This window comes from Dermacentor andersoni, chromosome 3 (assembly GCF_023375885.2).
Source record: "Dermacentor andersoni chromosome 3, qqDerAnde1_hic_scaffold, whole genome shotgun sequence".
NCBI lineage: Eukaryota > Metazoa > Arthropoda > Arachnida > Ixodida > Ixodidae > Dermacentor > Dermacentor andersoni.
Window position 1 is genome coordinate 147,630,594 of NC_092816.1, and position 19,475 is coordinate 147,650,068.

General features: G+C 47.6%; 2 protein-coding genes and 1 pseudogene across 2 annotated transcripts; all 3 read right to left on the bottom strand.

Annotated features, from left to right (window-relative positions):
* Positions 1–849: 849 nt before the first annotated feature.
* LOC140216787 (uncharacterized) lies at positions 850–7,358 on the bottom strand. The gene has a single exon (XM_072287335.1). It carries the CDS (start codon positions 7,257–7,259, stop codon positions 5,523–5,525), a length of 1,737 nt encoding a protein of 578 aa, XP_072143436.1. The 5' UTR covers positions 7,260–7,358; the 3' UTR covers positions 850–5,522.
* A 6,730-nt stretch (positions 7,359–14,088) lies between these two features.
* Positions 14,089–15,831, bottom strand: LOC140216561 (uncharacterized). Its single transcript, XM_072286931.1, has one exon. It carries the CDS (start codon positions 15,829–15,831, stop codon positions 14,452–14,454), a length of 1,380 nt encoding a protein of 459 aa, XP_072143032.1. The 3' UTR covers positions 14,089–14,451.
* A 3,106-nt stretch (positions 15,832–18,937) lies between these two features.
* LOC126524820 (U5 spliceosomal RNA) lies at positions 18,938–19,109 on the bottom strand (annotated as a pseudogene).
* Between the last annotated feature and the right edge of the window lie 366 nt (positions 19,110–19,475).

Consider the following 19,475-nt stretch of genomic DNA (forward strand, 5'->3'; position numbering starts at 1 on the left):
GACACATGATGTGATCTACTGTGTAGTTGAGGTATTGGGGCGCGAGTTGCTTCTGTTTAAAAGTTTTCTCCGAAATTATTCATGCAGTTTTGAAAGCTTACACTTCTACACCACGCTGCAACGGATCTGTGCGCCGACAACGGCGCGCGCAGGGGCGCCTTACATTTTACTAACAGTAACGCTACTACGCTCAGTCGGCCATAGCGGTAACGCCAAATACCCTTGTTCATCGATATCTGCGTCACTGAACAACGTAAGTCTTCCTTTTGATCTCAATAGTAGGCCCTGCCCAAACGGACAAGGCCTCTCAAAAATTGGCCTATAGGCTCATTGGAGTGTCCCTCCCCACGGTAATCTTTAGTAAAAGGCGAATAAGGAATTTTATTCGTGACTAGGGTACATCATTCAGGTTCCAGTCAGTTTACAATCGTCAAGGTCACAGACAGGTTCCGGGCAAATTCAAACACACTGTTTCACATGGTGAAATTCAAACAAACTATTTCACATGGTCCATTCCAAGAATGAGTTTACAAGAATGTGGCAGGTTCTATATCCCTGCCATAGGCACAAACAGCACACTTCATGTCTTGCGCAACCCGTCGATTGGGGCACACTGAAATTTCACTCTGCCATGCGTGAGTGCAATAAACGGGCATGACCACTTCTTAAGAAACTCTTCCTCGCCCAAGAAGAAGAGCTCTGTCTCTAAATGGTCAATTACTATAGTGTACATTCTTGAGAGCAGCCTCCACTGGTTTTTGCGGGGCTTACCCTGATTGACAGCGAGACCCCTGTTCTCCCACAGCACGAATAAACCAACTGCTATCAATAGCCGGGCCACGTGGTTATGCGGGCAAGGTCCTTGGTTAACAAACCTTTGGATCTTTAGACAGGCATACGCCTTCCCCAACAACGTCCAAAACGTTTTTGCTACCTGACAGAAGAGCAAGGCGTGTTTGTTGTCTTCGTGTGATTTACAGTTAACACATTGTTCACTTTTGGTGTAGTGCCACTTGTACATACGGTCCGCTGTTGGTAAGACGGACCAACCAAAGCGCCAGGCGACATCCTGAATGTCGCCCGGTAACCAGCTGGGGGTTAGCAAGACCCATGGGAATTGTGTTTTGCTCGTGTCGTTTACCGAAGTTAGCAAGAGTTCTTGTGCTAGTTCCGTGTTGTGCACCTCCAAGAGGGGTGTTTCTAATCGCAGAGAAGAGATTCTCTTGAAAATGCCTATGACATGCCTATAGAAGGCTGGAGGGTTCACCGCTTTAGGACCTGTTACCTGTGCCTGAGAAAACAGGCGACCTTGAACACCCAGGAAGTAGCAAGCTAGCTTCCTTGCTGGGTGGTCCGGACTCAATTGTAGTACTCTCAGTGTGGTCTTAAGAGCGAAAATATCTGCCAAAACAACCACTGAGGGAATGTTCCAGCCGCCTTTCTCTCTTGGCAGGCCAAGATTCTCGTACTTCACCAAGGCTGTCTTGGCATTCCAGAAAAAACGTATTATCTGCGACTTCACTTGTCTGGCTATCTGGTACGGTACGACCACAGAGTTGGCCAAAAACCACAGGCGGCCTGTAAGAACGCCCATTACGAGGAACCTTCGTACAGCGAAGGGAAAGCTGAACTTGAGGGCGTGGGACACCTCCTCTTTGAAAGAGTGGAGTTCCGTCTTCCAGCTCTCGACTGATGGACCCTTTGCATTGTACTCGATCCCTAGTATGCGAATCCTATTTACCACTTTAACACCATGCAGCGTTGTTGGTGTTGACGAGTGCAGACAGAGCGACTTACTTTTCTGGATATTAAGTTTCGCGCCTGAGATGGAGGCGTACTCTGCGAACACTCCTAGGGCTACGCCTAGGCTGTCTTCGTCTCTGTGATAAACCGTCACGTCGTCAGCATATGCCGTGACTTTTACGGAACAGTTGCCTGGGAGCTGTAACCCCAGCACGCTCTTGTGTTTTTCTATTTGCAACAGGAATGGTTCAATCGTCAAGGCGAAAAGCAATGGTGAAAGCGGACAGCCTTGTCGCACGCCGCGTGAAACCTGGAAGGACGCTACTATCTCCTGATTCATCGTCAGGTCGCTGCCGATATCATTGTACAGTTCCATGATCAGGTACACAAACTGCCTGGGAAACCCAAAGGCTAGTAATACCGCAAATATGTATGTGTGTTCCACCCTGTCAAAGGCTTGAGCTTGGTCGAGAGAAGTTAGCCACCCTCTGGCTTGTCTTGCCCCAGTGTACTCTATTATGTCCCTGTTAAGCATGTTTAGGGTTTGGACATTCCGCCCTGAGACGGAGCAGGATTGCCAAGAATGTATTAACGATGGCATGATCTCCTGCACTCGCATCGTCAGTACGGTGGTCAGCAGCTTGTAGTCGGTGCCCAGCAACGTGATGGGGCGCCAATTACGTGGATCCTCGAGGCCTTCTTCCGATTTGGGAAGTAAAATGATCCTTCCCTGCCTAAACGATTGCGGGAGAGTGTGCGTACTTATGAACTTATTGAGGACTTCACACAACTTCGGGCCTATGAGGTCCCAAAAAGTGGAGTAAAATTCAGCTGTAAGGCCGTCGAGACCTGGTGCTGAGCCTTTATGCAGGTGGTGTAATGCTCGCGAGAGCTCCTCTAATGAGATTGGAGTAACCAGGTAACAGTACTCCTCAGGTGAGAGCTGTGGCAGGTCCGCCAAGAAAGGATGGCCGAGTACACTATCTAACTTGAGCTTAAGCTCGTGGGTAGAGAGATTCTCAAAATGTGCGTGAAACCTTAAAATGTCCTGTTGACTGAAGTCCTTATTTTTTATCCGACTCAATCTGCGACTGCTTACATAGTTAAGCACTTCAGGGTGAGAGCTTGGTAAATGCCTGGCTGGAAATGAAGAAACAGAAGACGTTAAATTCCTCAGCCGCGTTAATCTCGTCTTAAGGTCGTTCAAGTAGGTCTTCATTAACAGTGTGGACGGTTGGCCCCGCTGTACGATCCGGATGCGATGCAATGTATGTCTTATCAAGTCGGAGTGCCTGTGCTTAAGCTTCTTTCCTTCATCTGTGCAGATCTCCCTCCATGATCGTTTGAGCTCGTCCCAGTTTCCTGTGTTCATCGTCGCCGCTAAGCGGTTACGGAGACTGGCCATGGCAGTTTCGTCGTGGAAAAGCTTATTATCCACTCGCCACAGGTGAGAAAAGAATACTCTATCTTTCATTTCGCAGATCAACTGCACCGGTCTGTGGTCCGAGATGTCTAAGGCGAACGGGGGAAGCTCCACTGCCTTGCAGTCCACGATCGAGGAGATCAAAGAAGGAGACGCATAAGCGCGGTCCAAGCGAGCCTGTACATCACCCCGGCTCCACGTGTGTTGAAACATTTGACCGTGTCGTAACACGTATGCGTCTGCTAGATTAAACTGCTGTACCAGTTTCTGGAGTTCAGAAATGTATGTGTCAACCCGCTCTTTAGAAGGGCCTGATCTGTCTGTGAGATTATTGAGAACACAGTTAAAGTCTCCTGTAAGTATGAAATGTTTCCGTTCCAGGAACAAAGGGTTCAGCTGTTTATAGAAGCTGGCCATTGCCGGGCTTCGAAGTGGTGCATAAATGTTTATAAGTCGGAATTTTTCTGTTTGGTACTCGAAGTCGAGTACCACCATGCGACCCTCGGGGTCGAAACTGAAATGGCATCCGTTTAGAAGTGACCAATTAAATATTATAACACCGGCCCCGCACGCTTGATGTGTGGGGAACGAGAAGAACCCTTTGGCCCGGAATTGCCTCTCAAGGCTCTTCACTTTCGCTATGGAGTCTATGTTCGTTTCCTGCAGACATAGAATGTCGCAGTGTAATTTTCTGGCGGCTCTTGCCACTGTTTTCTGCTTAGCTGTGCTGCTAAGTCCCCTGACATTCCACGAAACTATATTTAATGGCATGGTCTTGTAAAAAAGGAGACTAAATTACGGTGCAGACCTTTACGTGTTTATGTGACCTTAATTCGATTTTAATATGTGGGCCATCCCGGATAGTTTTAGGTTTATATGCCATTACCTGACTTGGTCGACTGTCAGTTAATAGGCGTGATTCATGTAAGAGAAGCATTCCCCTGCTACCAGAAGAGCTCGTGCCCTTTGATGTGGGGTGTGCGTCATGGCAAGGCGGAACTGCAAGCCGGTCATAATAATACGCATGTGGCAACATGCCTGTTGCCTAAAGAATACACAATTTAACAACTTGGGTATGCATTGGTGGGTGGCATAACCCTGAACACTGTACGAAGATGAAATGTTCAAAAAGTAAAGGATGGCCGATTGCGCGCTACGATCGCCGGCCCACCACTGTGCCCCACTATGCACATGACAATGAAATACATGTTGCAACATACCTGTTGCCTAAAACACACGTCCACGTAATACACAATGCAACAATCATGGCACACTTTGATGGGTGGCTTAACCCTCTATACCAAAGGATGATGCAATATTGAGAAAAAAAGAAGGATGCCCGGTTGCGCGCTACGGCCGCCGGCATATCGGTGTGTGCCACTAGGCACATGACAATAATACGCATGTTGCAACATACCTGTTGCCTAAAAACACATTCACATACTACAGAATTCAAAAATCATGGCGCGCATTGAGGGGTGGCTTAACCCTCTACACTAAACGATGATACAATGTTGAAAAATAAAGGATAGGCCGGTTGCGCGCTGCGACTGCCGACCCACTAGAGTGTCCGGGGCGCGTGTATACCACGGCGAGCATCGGTTGCCCCGCGTGCCTTCACGGCCAGCTGTTGCATTGTGGCGCAGAAACAATAATGATGAATATGTATTCTGGACGCTAAACTTGCGTCTATCCGCAGCCGCGCTGGGAACACGTGCCACGCAAGTGGGCCCGAACAAAACAGTTTCGCCAGTGAACAGGGTGCGCCCCACACAAAATGTCAAAAAAAAAAAAAAAAAAAAAGAAAAAAAAAAAAAAGGAAGGCTCGGCATCCGTTCGATGACAGCGGGGTCACGCCCGCACAAGTGACAAACTGCAAGGTGAAAACACGCCACGGGCAAGACGAGCATTTTGACGCGGACACGCGTCTATGTTGTTGCTTCCGCGCATGGAACACCCTCTACGTGGACAAAGATGCTACGTGAACGTGCAGGCAATGCCACGCCGGTCAGGGCAGCCATACCCCATGCTCGCTCAGCCAGCCGAGCCGCCACTCCCGCCCCAAGAGAGCAGCGTTGCACGAAAGATAAACCCGCTCCGACGAGCGAGACATCGAAAAGACGCGCCCACAGACAGCCCTCGCCGTATGCCCTCCTAAGCGGCGGCGAGAACACAACCGTACAGGTAACTAGTTGAACCACTAGAAGAAAGGCCGTTGACTTCTCAGCGCGTCCGGCGCCGCTACGGGCTGGCCACGCAACCGAGGACGGAACAGTAGTCATAGGCTTAACTACGGACGTGGTACACAATCTGCCGTGAACAGAAAAAGACGAAAGCATCTTTGTCGCTCACGTACCTAATAAAAGTCACTGTCGTCCGCATCCATTGCGTCGACAGACCCTGGTTCACTGTCACGTCGCCCGGGCGTTAGGTCTGTCCATTCCGTAGCGGACCAGTCCAACCGCCGTTCACCACTGTCGTCGCGCCTAGGTTTCTTGGCACTCCCGTGCGGCCGCTCCGTTCCGTGTTCCGCCGAGACTGAGGGAGTCACGGTGCTGCCGTGGCCGAGTGGCTCCGGCTGCTGGCGTACATCGCTGTGCGCTGCTCGGCTGTCTCCGGGGCGTGAGTCGCGCCTGCGCAGGTCGTCGCTGCTCTCGCCCCTCGGGGATTCTGGCGCTTCCTCGTCTATGACGAGCGCGCTCGGCTCGTCTGATGACGACGTCGACGACGTTTCGGTTTCCAGCAAGGTCGTCGCGTCGGTGCTCGCCTCGGAACCTCGTCGGGCGCCCCGCCTGTCCCCCCGTTCTCGCCGCCCCTTGGGGCTACTTCGTGTTACTAGTAGAACGGCTGCCTGTTGCTGGGTAACAGGCTCTGTACGAGGAAGCTGGTCCTGAGCTTGGGCGTCTTCCTCGCCCCCTGCTTCCTGGCCCGACTGCTCGATCGAAACGCTGCTTCGCCTTGTTTCGGTTTTGGCGCGGGGGCCAGTGGTGACCTCTTGCCCATCTTCATCGCCTGTTTTGTCCCACCATTGGCTCGAACTTCCGTCGGCGTCCTTCCGTTGTTCCGTGTCCGCTCGACTCGAACCAGGCGTCGGCCCGATGCTCTGCTGCCTCACGCCTTCCTGGGAGGGCGTGTGTCCGCTGTCGCCATCTTGTGCTCCCTTTCGGGTGCTACCGCCGCCACGGGATGCGGCTGCGGCGCCGCTTTCTGGCTGGACGCTGTCGTGCTGGCTTGGCGTCTTGATGCCGTCGGTATCTTGCGGACCTTGCGGTTCCGTCCTCGGAACGAGGTCCTGCGACGTGGGACCGTGTTCCGCCCCTTCCCTACCGTTGCAGCTCCTCTGTAGGGACCGGGGCGCTGCCTTCAGCGGCGTGAACTTCCGCTGCGTCCTCTCGGCCTCCGGGGCCCTTCCGAGCGGCGGGAAGTCGTCCACTTCCATTGCTGCCATGCTATACGATTTTCGGGCGGTGCAATCCACGCTTGCGTGCGCGCCACCACAGCGGCGACACGCGAGCGAACAGGTCTCCTCTGGGTGCCCAAAGATGCCGCACCGTCGACAGAACGGTGTCTCGCACTGCGCTTTGTAGTGTCCCTCCTGGCTGCAACGGCGGCACAGCCGGCGGACACCTCTGTACTCAAACGTGGCACGATGACCACTCACCCGGGCGAAGTTCGGGAGGGGGTTGTCGTGTTTCATGTTCATCTTGAGGTACCTTGTACCTGTGCGTATACTGGGCCGGTCTTTATACCGGGCTTCCTCTATTTTCAGGGTGGTTCCATAGATCTTCAAACTCTCGGCTACTTCGTTGTCTGAAATGTAGCTCGGGAGGTACATGCAGGTGACGCTGGCGACTTGGCGTGCCACGGGGACTAGGGCGACAGCTTGGTTTCCGAGGCGGAGACCGCCTACTTCGAGAAGCTTGTGGACTGCGGGTGCAGAGTTGATACCGACTTGAAAGTCGAACGCTCCAAGGTGCTGGACGCTGTAGATCTCGTTGACCGTGACAAGGGCCTCAACGGCGTCGATAACTTCGTCCACGGACGTACCCGGTGGCGACCGGACGTTGAAAAAGTGATGCTTCGGCGGTGGCATGGCGACGATGACCCCGCGTGCCGCCCTCGCGCGGGCACGATGCGACTGGGTTCTGGCGGCAAAAAACTGGCTTGGTACGTGGATTTGAGGAGAGACCTGAGCGATGAAATTACCTGTGCTTACCTTGGCTGGTCTCCAAAATGGGGTCGCTTACTTGGCCAAGCGAACGTTCAAGCTTTTCTCAAATTTTCATGCTTAAAACTCAACTCTCCTTATTCTTTAGCAAGTATATAGCTGACTGGGCTTTTCTACGTGTACTTCTTAATAGAGAAATATTACATATTGCCATATTCACGTTTAAAATCTAATAACATATTAAAAATAGCCCGGATTGCTTGCACTGCACGCCTGCCATTTTTCATGCGCAGCAGTCGCCATCTGGTGTTGAACATCGAAGTTTTAAACGCGTGTGGAGGACTTCTTTTTTAACCGAATACTTTTATTATTAGTTCTAAAAGACAATACACACGCAGTTGGTCCCACCCATAGCCTCCAAGGCTAGTGATGGGTCCGCAAACTAAACAAATACAATAATATTAGCAGACTTTTTGATGAATGGGCTCAATCACAACAAACTTCAGTAAAACGCAAGAAAATTGGCAAGCTTAAGTATATAACTTTGTGGTATATTCGACCGAAGCAGAAAGTCCAAGGAATGTCCAACGCACCGACAGGGCATCGAAAATAAAAACGAGCTGTTTCTTGTTTTGTAAATTCATTTACACGCTTCTCCATTCCAACATATTTCCATAGAAATCAGGAAAAGATGTTTTAACGATGCGAATCATTCATTTCTTTCCATTACTTCGTTTGGAACTTCATTACACACGTAGGCTCCTTTATATTGTCCAGGTCTATGGATGTAGGTATTATGAGAAGGCGGGAAAGTAAATAGACTGTTTGTAGTGGCTCTTGTTTGTTTCATTGATAATCTGAATATAGTAAGGGACAGCTCGTTATTGCACCTTATTTATTGTATTTCCTACTTCAGCTATCTTGAATTTATATGAAATATGTACGGGTGACATGCATGGCTGCTCAAAAAGTAGCATACTGGCGTGAGTACTTCTTGAATAATTTATTATACGAAAAACACGTTACTGAAGGCGACAAACATGGTCTAAATATGTTTTGTATGTCCTGCCAGTCGTTTGCAGGCAATGGCATAAATCGCCGAGCACAAGTGAGAAATACAGAACGCGTGAAATCAAAAGTCCAAAGCACTCTCTAGCCCTTAGTAATACATGGCAGCCATGACTTAATTTGGAGCAGACATTAATAATTTGCTGTTTCCAGTGCATATCAGACTGAAACACAGCACCAAGATATTGCTTGCATTGCGACACGCTGAGCTCATTCTTGTTGTTAATAGTTGATGCAACGTGGTCATATATTTGTGTTATTCGCGAGTGAAACACGGTGTACTTTATTTTCTGGTTATAGTCACCTTATTACTTATGTACCATTGTGATACTTCGCTAAGTTCTTAATTTTACATTTCAGTTCCTCCAAGTTATCGCCTGTGGAAAGTAATCCAGTGTCATCGGCATGCATAATAGATTCAGAATCCTTCAGACCTGACGGAAGATCGTTATTACGAAAAAAAAAAAAAAAACAGAGGCTCAGCACGGAACCTTGCAGAACACAGAAAATAGTGCTCTGCGGTAGAGAGGTTAGATTGTTTACAGCAACATATTGTTTCCTATTTGAAAAATACCTTTTAATTAGATTAGAAATATTTCTTTTCAGACCCTAAGCTTCCGATTTCTGTTGCTGTATTGTCTGATCTACCGTATCGAAAGCTTTGGATACATCTAAGTAAACTACTATGGCAAGTTTGTTACCATTCAGTGCAGTATTTATGATTTGTGTACGAACAATAACTGCGGAAAACGTAGATGTTTAGGGCCTGAAGCCATGCTGATTAGCACAGATGATGTCATATTAGCCTTTTAAAAATTTTGTATACGCTTTCAAAGTACCTTTACAAAAACTGTATTGATTGCATTTAGCAGCGATATCGGCCCGCACTTTTCTATGTCGGATCGTTCACCGCTTTTAAAGATAGGTATGACCTCCTTCACCTGCAGTCCGACAGGATACACTCCATTTCCCAACGTATGGTTTAAGATATGCAGTAGATGGATTCCCAGTATATCGAAGTTGTTTTTTATCAGCCTAACAGGTAATGCTTCTGCCGCCTTAGCGACTGAAAGGTTGCTTACTGTTGTAACTAATTCTTGAATTTGTATGTGAGGCAATGCAAAAGTGTTGTTGTCACGCTCTTACATTTTCCCTTAAGGAACGTCAGCATGTTCCTTAGGCCCTACGGAGGCAAAATAGGCACAATATGATTCAGCTGTACCTTCGTCAACAGTTTCAGGGAAAGTAGAGATGTTGGATCCTAAGCCGATTGCGTAATTTACCGTGTCCCATCATTTTTTCTTGTATTTACATCCGCCTGCTTCAAGAGTGATGAATAACATTGTTTTTCTTTCCCTTTCCCTAATTGGAAACATAGATAGATTTAGATAGCGTTTAAATTGAGTTATGTAATGTTCCTTTGATCTCAACTGTTACCATTTGTGGTACCATTGATCCTTATCTTTTTACAACATTAATATTCCAGTATTCATCCAAGGACAATTAATTTGGCTAGCTGTATTTTTTAAGGGTCGGCATAGAGCGCCGTTCAACGGCATTTTTAATTATATCTAGAAATTTCATGTACTCGGTGTCAACGTGTTTATCACATGCCGTAATGAAATATGTTCGTTCTAATATTCCACGCAGCCGGACGTAGTCTATCGTACTCAGCATTTTACTCTGTACCGAATGCACTGTTTTTCAATAGCAAAAATAATGGATGAATGGTCTGCAATCAACTCACCTCAAGGACCAGCCTGCGCACCTTATGTAATATGACACATGATGTGATCTACTGTGTAGTTGAGGTATTGGGGCGCGAGTTGCTTCTGTTTAAAAGTTTTCTCCGAAATTATTCATGCAGTTTTGAAAGCTTACACTTCTACACCACGCTGCAACGGATCTGTGCGCCGACAACGGCGCGCGCAGGGACGCCTTACATTTTACTAACAGTAACGCTACTACGCTCAGTCGGCCATAGCGGTAACGCCAAATACCCTTGTTCATCGATATCTGCGTCACTGAACAACGTAAGTCTTCCTTTTGATCTCAATAGTAGGCCCTGCCCAAACGGACAAGGCCTCTCAAAAATTGGCCTATAGGCTCATTGGAGTGTCCCTCCCCACGGTAATCTTTAGTATGTGTTTAGAAAAAGTTTATTTCGACAAGAGACGATACGAACACTGAGTCATAATCACGACACAATTCCACCGGGACGATAACATGTAAGAAACGAAACACAGCACGTTTTCGACGTAAGTAATGTCCGAGTCCTCACGCACTAACATATAAACACATATACCCACGGAAAGGAGCAGTTACACATAAACTAAATGCCACATGTACAAAATGATTTTCAATATATACAGTGTACACAATGGTTATGTACAGTGATGATGTGATAGAACACTTTACACAATTTTGAAGTGATGTGCACGAGATGTGTATATACAAAAATGATCATGTATACGAGAGGACACACACACAGAAATCACGGGCACCTGCATTCTATGTGCATTAATTGAATACTTCTGATAGTCTGGCTACAAGAACCAGGCTGGACGAAAATTCAGCCATACGCGTCCATCAGCCACCGACAGGAAACGACATGACCATTGTCGAAGGAACTCTTCTTCTCCAAGGAAGAACAACTCCTCCGACAGAAACGACAGTAGCTCAGTGTAGAGCCTCCCCATAAGTGGAAACAGAGCGCGGTGACGACGTCCCGTGGCAACTGCCTCGCACCGGTTACGCCATAGACAGAAGGCCCCCGCAGCAATTAAAAGTCGCGCGAAGCGGCCACGTGAGCAGCGACCAGACGTAATAAAGCGGTTAACTCCAAGGCCACGAAATCCAGTATGCACGGCCCTCCAAAATATCCTGGCAACGACGCATTGCAGCAGTACATGTTTATTGGATTCTTGAAGGGGGCAATTGGGACACCGCGAAGATGGGACAATGCCCCACCGCTCAAGCCTGTCCCGAGTTGGAAGCACTTGCCACCCTAGACGCCACATGAAGTCGCGTAGGTGGCCAAGCAGGAATGATGCCGTTATCGCATCCCACGACACATTATTTGAACGTGCGAGGCGCGCTGGGGGAACTAGAGGAAGCAGTAAGGCTGACATAGTATCTACTACACGGTTTTGGAGAACGTCTACATCAGGACATACCTGTTGTATGTGGCGATAAAATGCCACGGCCGTACAGTAAAATGTAGGTGCGTTTAACACTTGTGGTCCGCGATTTAAGTGTACGCCCGGTAACATGTAGCGAATTTTTGTGCCAAGGAAATAGCAAGCGAGTTCACGCGCTGGACACTGATCATGCTGTAACAGACGGAGCAGAAATCGCAGAGCAAGCAGCCGGCAGCGGACAGACACGGATGGGAAGGCAAACCCACCGCGAGAGCGTGGTTGCCCAAGCGCCGCGCGACAGACCAGTTCTGTACGGCCCGACCAGAAGAAGGCACCAAGAAGGGACTGCAAGGACCTAGTAACCCGTAATGGTGGCTGTACGACGTGACAAACGTACCACACTCGGCCGCAAAATACAGACTGCGCTAAGTACCTTCTTTCTGATAGGGGTAAATCATACCCTTGAACCTCTTCAATATTTCGCCTTACATCTTCAAGAATTGAGAGCCACACAGAGTCTGATATGCCATTAGAGGTGTAGTCAAGGCCTAAAATGCGAAGAGAATCGCTCTTTTGAAGACGGAAAAGGGGACTTAGGCGTGTCTGTGGTGAACCAATGAACAAATAACGACATTTTGAAAAATTTAGTGCAGCACCTGAAATATTTCCGTACTCAGTGAAAATTCGGAGGCTACGGGTTAAGCTATCTTCATTCCTGAGATATAATGTGATGTCATCGGCGAAGGCTGTCACCTTCACAACACCGCTACCAGGCAGTGGGAGACCGCATACGCAAGGGTCTCTCACTATTGAGCGCAGAAATGGTTCAAGGCTGAGCACAAAGAGTACTGGGGATAGAGGGCACCCTTGACGAACGCCACGAGTAACGGGAAACGGTGCACTTTCTCGACCATCAAGGAACAATGTACTTCGGATATTAGAATAGGTACTCCTAAAAAGTTCAACAAAATTTGACGAGAAGCCGAACGAGGTCAGTACATTAAAAATGTAGTTATGTTCGAGGCGATCGAATGCCTTTTCTTGATCTAGTGAAACTAAGAGACCACGTGCCGACCTGGTGATCGTGTATGTCATTATGTCACGCGTAACGAACGAAAGACTGTGTATCTCTCTGCCAGGGACTGAGCATGCCTGATGGTGACCTATTAGGGAAGGCATCAGGCTTCTCAAGCGCCGGGTGAGAACAGTTGTGAAGGTTTTGTAGTCAACGTTGAGAAGCGTGATTGGCCTCCATTCCTCTGGACGAACAGATGACGGATCGTGTTTAGGGATTAGCACAATACGACCGTCCCGAAAACTAAGCGGGAAATCAAAGTTCTCAAAGCATTGGCTGATAACAGATACGAAAGTGGCACCAATATCTTCCCAGAACGTTAGATAAAACTCAACGGGTAAACCGTCCGGCCCTGGGGCCGAGCCACGCTTCATGGAAGACAATGCTGCCTTCACTTCCTCGGCTGATGGTCGTGCACAAAGACGGTCAGCTACCTCAGGTGGAACCTGAGGCAGCCCACTAAGCAATGTACGAAATCCTTGAGAGCCAGAATCTATTTGCGTGGTCGTACGCGCCATGTTTTCAAAATGCGTTACAAACAGTGAATAATCACGCGTGGGAGGTGGTGTAACAGGAAGTGCTCTTGGGGCCGCAGAATCGAATGCATTCGGCTGTCTAAAAAGCGAGTTTCTTGAAAAGCGCAGAACTTCGGGGTGTGCACACGGATTACGTCTGCATCGCCAAGCAGCAGCTGACAAAGACGATGCCGCGATGAGGCGTTGGAAACGCCTCCGTAGCTCACGCTGCCATGACTGCATCAACGGAGTCAGTTGATTGACCCGAAGGGCGATGCGGAGCTTCGTGGCAGTATCCGCCAGTTCTTCTGACATACGTCGTCTGAGTGCACGTCCTTCAACTGAACAGTGCAGACGCCACTGCACCTTGAGCGCATCCCATGACTCTCGGTCAGATCTAGAAACAGAGGCGCCCAAGACTCTTGACAAACAAGAGCGCGAGCGCGCGTCATGTAGAACGCGGATGTCTAGACGCCAAGGTTTTACTGATGAGGAAGCAGGGAAGCGAATTTCAAGTAAAACTGGTTTGTGATCGGAAATATAAACAGGGGATGAAGGTAACGTTATGACATCAGACCGGGTGACATACTGAGCTAAACTGCTTGGAACATAGGCACGGTCTAACCTGCTTGACGACGCACCGCGTCGCCAGGTCCAGGCAAATAAAGAACCATGAAAAAGTCTATATGTATCGAGCAACGAAAAATGCTGGATGAGGCGACGCAACTCCCGTGCGTTCCAATCAGGGCGACCCCAGCCCGGGCCTTGAACATCTGCTCGCGTGTCTAAGACGCAGTTAAAATCCCCAACAAGCACCACGTGACGACCGTCAAGGAAATACACGTCCAGGTCACGAAAAAAATCATTGGACTTAATGGCCTGCGCGGGTCCATATATGCACAAAATCCGTAACCTAAATGAAGATAGTACACAATCAAATGCCAATATTCGCCCAGTCCCATCATAAAAGACATGATGATCTCGTAAGAGAGCTCTGTTGAAAATAATAATTCCAACTCCGCTGGATCGTGATGTCGCGAAGGAGAAGTAACAGTCTAGGTTAAAAGTGCGTTTGAAAGTAAGGACATGTCCAATGGTGAAAAAATTTGTTTCTTGTAAACACAGTATGTCACATTTTTTTGCGCGGGCCACGCTGATAACTTCGGCTTGTTTTACAGGACTTCGGAACCCTTGTGCATTTAATGAAATAATCCTCAGGGTGTCAGCCATATTTAATTAAATGTATCACTAAACTGACCTGGTCGTGTTGTTCAAGTCGGCGCCCCGGGAACAAGTCCAGGGGTTAAGCAGTGCACGCATCACTTCTTCGACCCTCTCGAAGAAGGCCGAGGTTTTTTGGGCCGCTGTAACTCGGCACGGCGATCTGGGCCGCCGTCTGAGCCAGAGGCTGACGCATGAGCGCGCTTTACGTCTCGTGGGGCCGCCATTTCTATGTCGAGTTCATCCAGGCTTGGTGAGAGTCCAACGCTGCTATCAACTCCGAGGCTGAAGCTGTTTTCTGATGAGCTTGATGTCGGTAGCGGTAGGGCGGCGGGATTGATTTCATCTTCGCCGACAACTTCGGCAGCTGGAGGCTCATTCAGATGTAATGGTTGCGCCGTTGCAGGAGATGCAATTGAGGCGGATGAAGCCACAGCAGATTTCGCGGGTGTATCGACTGTAGTAATCGCATGGTCAGGTGTTTTATCTGCGTTTAAATCTTTGCTGCGATCAGGAGGAGTGATGGTAGCAGCCGAAGTGGAGGCGCTTTCGGCCACTGCACGCGTGTCGTTCGCTGCTTGGAAGGCCAGTGAACATGGCGTGTTGCGATCCGCCACGTCACGTTCTTCTTTTTCAGTAGAGGAGGCCGGTGAAGATGGCGCGTTGTGACTTCTCGAACTGCATGCCTCTTCTTTTTCATTTCTTGACGCTGTTTCATGCGGTGTCAGTGCAATTTCTTTGGTTACGGCGTCACGCGCATTCGCAACCGCAGTTGACGCCGGCGGTAAGGGGGGAAAGGCTCCAGCAGCAGCGTCTGAGTATGAACGCCGCACAGGGCACGCGACCGTAGGGTGACTATCCCCGCAACGCCGACAAGGACGGTCACACCCGTCGCTTTCGTGGCCATGGACGCCACAACGGCCACAGAACGCTGCGGTGCACTGCGCACGGTAGTGGTCGCTGGAACCGCACCGACGACACACGCGTTGCAAGCCGCGGTAGTCAAACGTCACACGATGGCCAGAGACTCGCAGATAATTTGGGACCGGGGTTGTGGTGCTCATTTCCATACGCACGAAGCGTGTGCCCGTGAGCACGCCACGTCTTCCGCTCATAAGACCAGCGTTGACAGACAGGACCTTGCCGTATGGTGATAGTACCTGGACGAGGACTTCGTTCGGGACGAAGGACGGCAAAAAGAGGCAGGTTATGTTGGTTACCTGCGGGCCGACGGGAACGACGGGACAACGCTCGCCACCGATGACGAGGCAGCCAGCATCGACGATTACAGACATGGAAGCCATGCTCTTGACGGTTACTTGGAAGTTGAGGCCTCCCATGTGCTGAACGCAGTAGACCTCAGAGAGGCCAACTATTGAGGCCGTCGCGTCGACGATGGTCTCGGGAACATTTCCCGTAGGGACAACAACATCGAAGACGTGGGCCTTCGAGAGAGTCCACGACGCTGTAGGCGCCATGGCGTGAGAGGTGGACGTCCTATGCTTACCTTGGCTGGTCTCCAAAATGGGATCGCTTACTTGGCCAAGCTAACGTTCAAGCTTTTCTCAAATTTGCATGCTTAAAACTCAACTCTCCTTATTCTTTAGCAAGTATATAGCTGACTGGGCTTTTCTACGTGTACTTCTTAATAGAGGAATATTACATATTGCCATATTCACGTTTAAAAGCTAATAACATATTAAAAATAGCCCGGATTGCTTGCACTGCACGCCTGCCATTTTTCATGCGCAGCAGTCGCCATCTGGTGTTGAACATCGAAGTTTTAAACGCGTGTGGAGGACTTTTTTTTTTTACCGAGTACTTTTATTATTCGTTCTAAAAGACAATACACACGCAGTTGGTCCCACCCATAGCCTCCAAGGCTAGTGATGGGTCCGCAAACTAAACAAATACAATAATATTAGCAGACTTTTTGATGAATGGGCTCAATCACAACACACTTCAGTAAAACGCAAGAAAATTGGCAAGCTTAAGTATATAACTTTGTGGTATATTCGACCGAAGCAGAAAGTCCAAGGAATGTCCAACGCACCGACAGGGCATCGAAAATAAAAACGAGCTGTTTCTTGTTTTGTAAATTCATTTACACGCTTCTCCATTCCAACATAGTTCCATAGAAATCAGGAAAAGATGTTTTAACGATGCGAATCATTCATTTCTTTCCATTACTTCGTTTGGAACTTCATTACACACGTAGGCTCCTTTATATTGTCCAGGTCTATGGATGTAGGTATTATGAGAAGGCGGGAAAGTAAATAGACTGTTTGTAGTGGCTCTTGTTTGTTTCATTGATAATCTGAATATAGTAAGGGACAGCTCGTTATTGGACCTTATTTATTGTATTTCCTACTTCAGCTATCTTGAATTTATATGAAATATATACGGGTGACATGCATAGCTGCTCAAAAAGTAGCATACTGGCGTGAGTACTTCTTGAATAATTTATTATACGAGAAACACGTTACTGAAGGCGACAAACCTGGTCTAAATATGTTTTGTATGTCCTGCCAGTCGTTTGGAGGCAATGGCATAAATCGCCGAGCACAAGTGAGAAATACAGAACGCGTGAAATCAAAAGTCCAAAGCACTCTCTAGCCCTTAGTAATACATGGCAGCCATGACTTAATTTGGAGCAGACATCAATAATTTGCTGTTTCCAGTGCATATCAGACTGAAACACAGCACCAAGATATTACTTGCATTGCGACACGCTGAGCTCATTCTTGTTGTTAATAGTTGATGCAACGTGGTCATATATTTATGTTATTCGCGAGTGAAACACGGTGTACATTATTTTCTGGTTATAGTCAGCTTATTACCTATGTACCATTGTGATACTTCGCTAAGTTCTTAATTTTACATTTCAGTTCCTCCAAGTTATCGCCTGTGGAAAGTAATCCAGTGTCATCGGCATGCATAATAGATTCAGAATCCTTCAGACCTGACGGAAGATCGTTATTATGAAAAAAAAAAAAAAAAACAGAGGCTCAGCACCGAACCTTGCAGAACACAGAAAATAGTGCTTTGCGGTAGAGAGGTTAGATTGTTTACAGCAACATATTGTTTCCTATTTGAAAAATAACTTTTAATTAGATTAGAAATATTTCCTTTCAGACCCTAAGCTTCCGATTTCTGTTGCTGTATTGTCTGATCTACCGTATCGAAAGCTTTGGATACATCTAAGTAAACTACTATGGCAAGTTTGTTACCATTCAGTGCAGTATTTATGATTTGTGTAAGAACAATAACTGCGGAAAACGTTGATGTTTAGGGCCTGAAGCCATGCTGATTAGCACAGATGATGTCATATTAGCTTTAAAAATTCTGTATACGCTTTCAAAGTGCCTTTACAAAAACTGTATTGATTGCATTTAGCAGCGATATCGGCCCGCACTTTTCTATGTCGGATCGTTCACCGCTTTTAAAGATACGTATGACCTTCTTCACCTGCAGTCCGACAGGATACACTCCATTTCCCAACGTATGGTTTAAGATATGCAGTAGATGGATTCCCAGTATATCGAAGTTGTTTTTTATCAGCCTAACAGGTAATGCTTCTGCCGCCTTAGCGACTGAAAGGTTGGTTACTGTTGTAACTAATTCTTGAATTTGTATGTGAGGCAATACAAAAGTGTTGTTGTCACGCTCTGACATTTTCCCTTAAGGAACATCAGCATGTACCTTAGGCCCTACAGAGGCAAAATAGGCACAATATGATTCAGCTGTACCTTCGTCAACAGTTTCAGGGAAAGTAGAGATGTTGGATCTTAAGCCGATTGCGTAATTTACCGTGTCCCATCATTTTTTCTTGTATTTACATGCGCCTGCTTCAAGAGCGATGAATAACATTGTTTTTCTTTCCCTAATTGGAAACATAGATAGGTTAAGATAGCGTTTAAATTGAGTTATGTAATGTTCCTTTGATCTCAACTGTTACCATTTGTGGTACCATTGATCCTTATCTTTTTACAACTTTAATATTTCAGTATTCATCCAAGGACAATTAATTTGGCTAGCTGTATTCTTTAAGGGTCGGCATAGAGCGCCGTTTAACGGCATTTTTAATTATATCTAGAAATTTCATGTACTCGGTGTCAACGTGTTTATCACATGCCGTAATGAAATCTGTTCGTTCTAATATTCCACGCAGCAGGACGTAGTCTATCTTACTCAGTATTTTACTCTGTACCGAATGCACTGTTTTTCAATAGCAAAAATAATGGATGAATGGTTTGCAATCAACTCACCTCAAGGACCAGCCTGCGCACCTTGTGTAATATGACACAGGATGTGATCTACTGTGTAGTTGAGGTATTAGGGCGCGAGTTGCTTCTGTTTAAAAAGTTTTCTCCGAAATTATTGATGCTGTTTTGAAAGCTTACACTTCTCCACCACGCTGTTACGGATCTGTGCGCCGACAACGGCGCGCGCAGGGGCGCGTTACATTTAACAAACAGTATCGCTACTACGCTCACTCGGCTATAGCGGTAACGCCGCATACCCTTGTTCATCGATGTCTGCGTCACTGAACAACGTAAGTCTTTCTTTTGATCTCAATAGTAGGCCCTGCCCAAACGGGCAAAGCCTCTCAAAAATTGGCCTATAGGCTCATTGGAGTGTCCCTCCCCACGGTAATCTTTAGTAAAAGGCGAATAAGGAATTTTATTCGTGACTAGGGTACATCATTCAGGTTCCAGTCAGATTAATACGTGGATTTGAGGAGAGACCTGAGCGATGAAGTTACCTATGCTTACCTTGGCTGGTCTCCAAAATGGGGTCGCTTACTTGGCCAAGCGAACCTTCAAGCTTTTTTCTAATTTGCGTGCTTAAAGCTCAACTCTCTTTATTTTTTAGCAAATATATGCTTGATTTGCCTTTTCTACGTGTACTTCTTAATAGAGAAATTTTACATGTTGCCGTATTCACGTTTAAAAGCTAATAACGTTGTTAAAGATAGTGCGGATAGGTTGCACTGCACGGCTCCTAGTTTTATGCGCAGCGGTCGCCATCTGTTGTTGAACATCGAAGTTGTGAACGCTTACGCGGGGTGGTTGACGGGTTTCTTGGTAAGTGTTTTGTGCGCTTGCTACCGCGTGGTTGA

Excerpts from the sequence above, each read along its gene's own strand:
- LOC140216787 (XM_072287335.1), bottom strand. The coding sequence starts at position 7,259 with ATGCCACCGCCGAAGCATCACTTTTTCAACGTCCGGTCGCCACCGGGT.
- LOC140216561 (XM_072286931.1), bottom strand. The coding sequence starts at position 15,831 with ATGGCGCCTACAGCGTCGTGGACTCTCTCGAAGGCCCACGTCTTCGAT.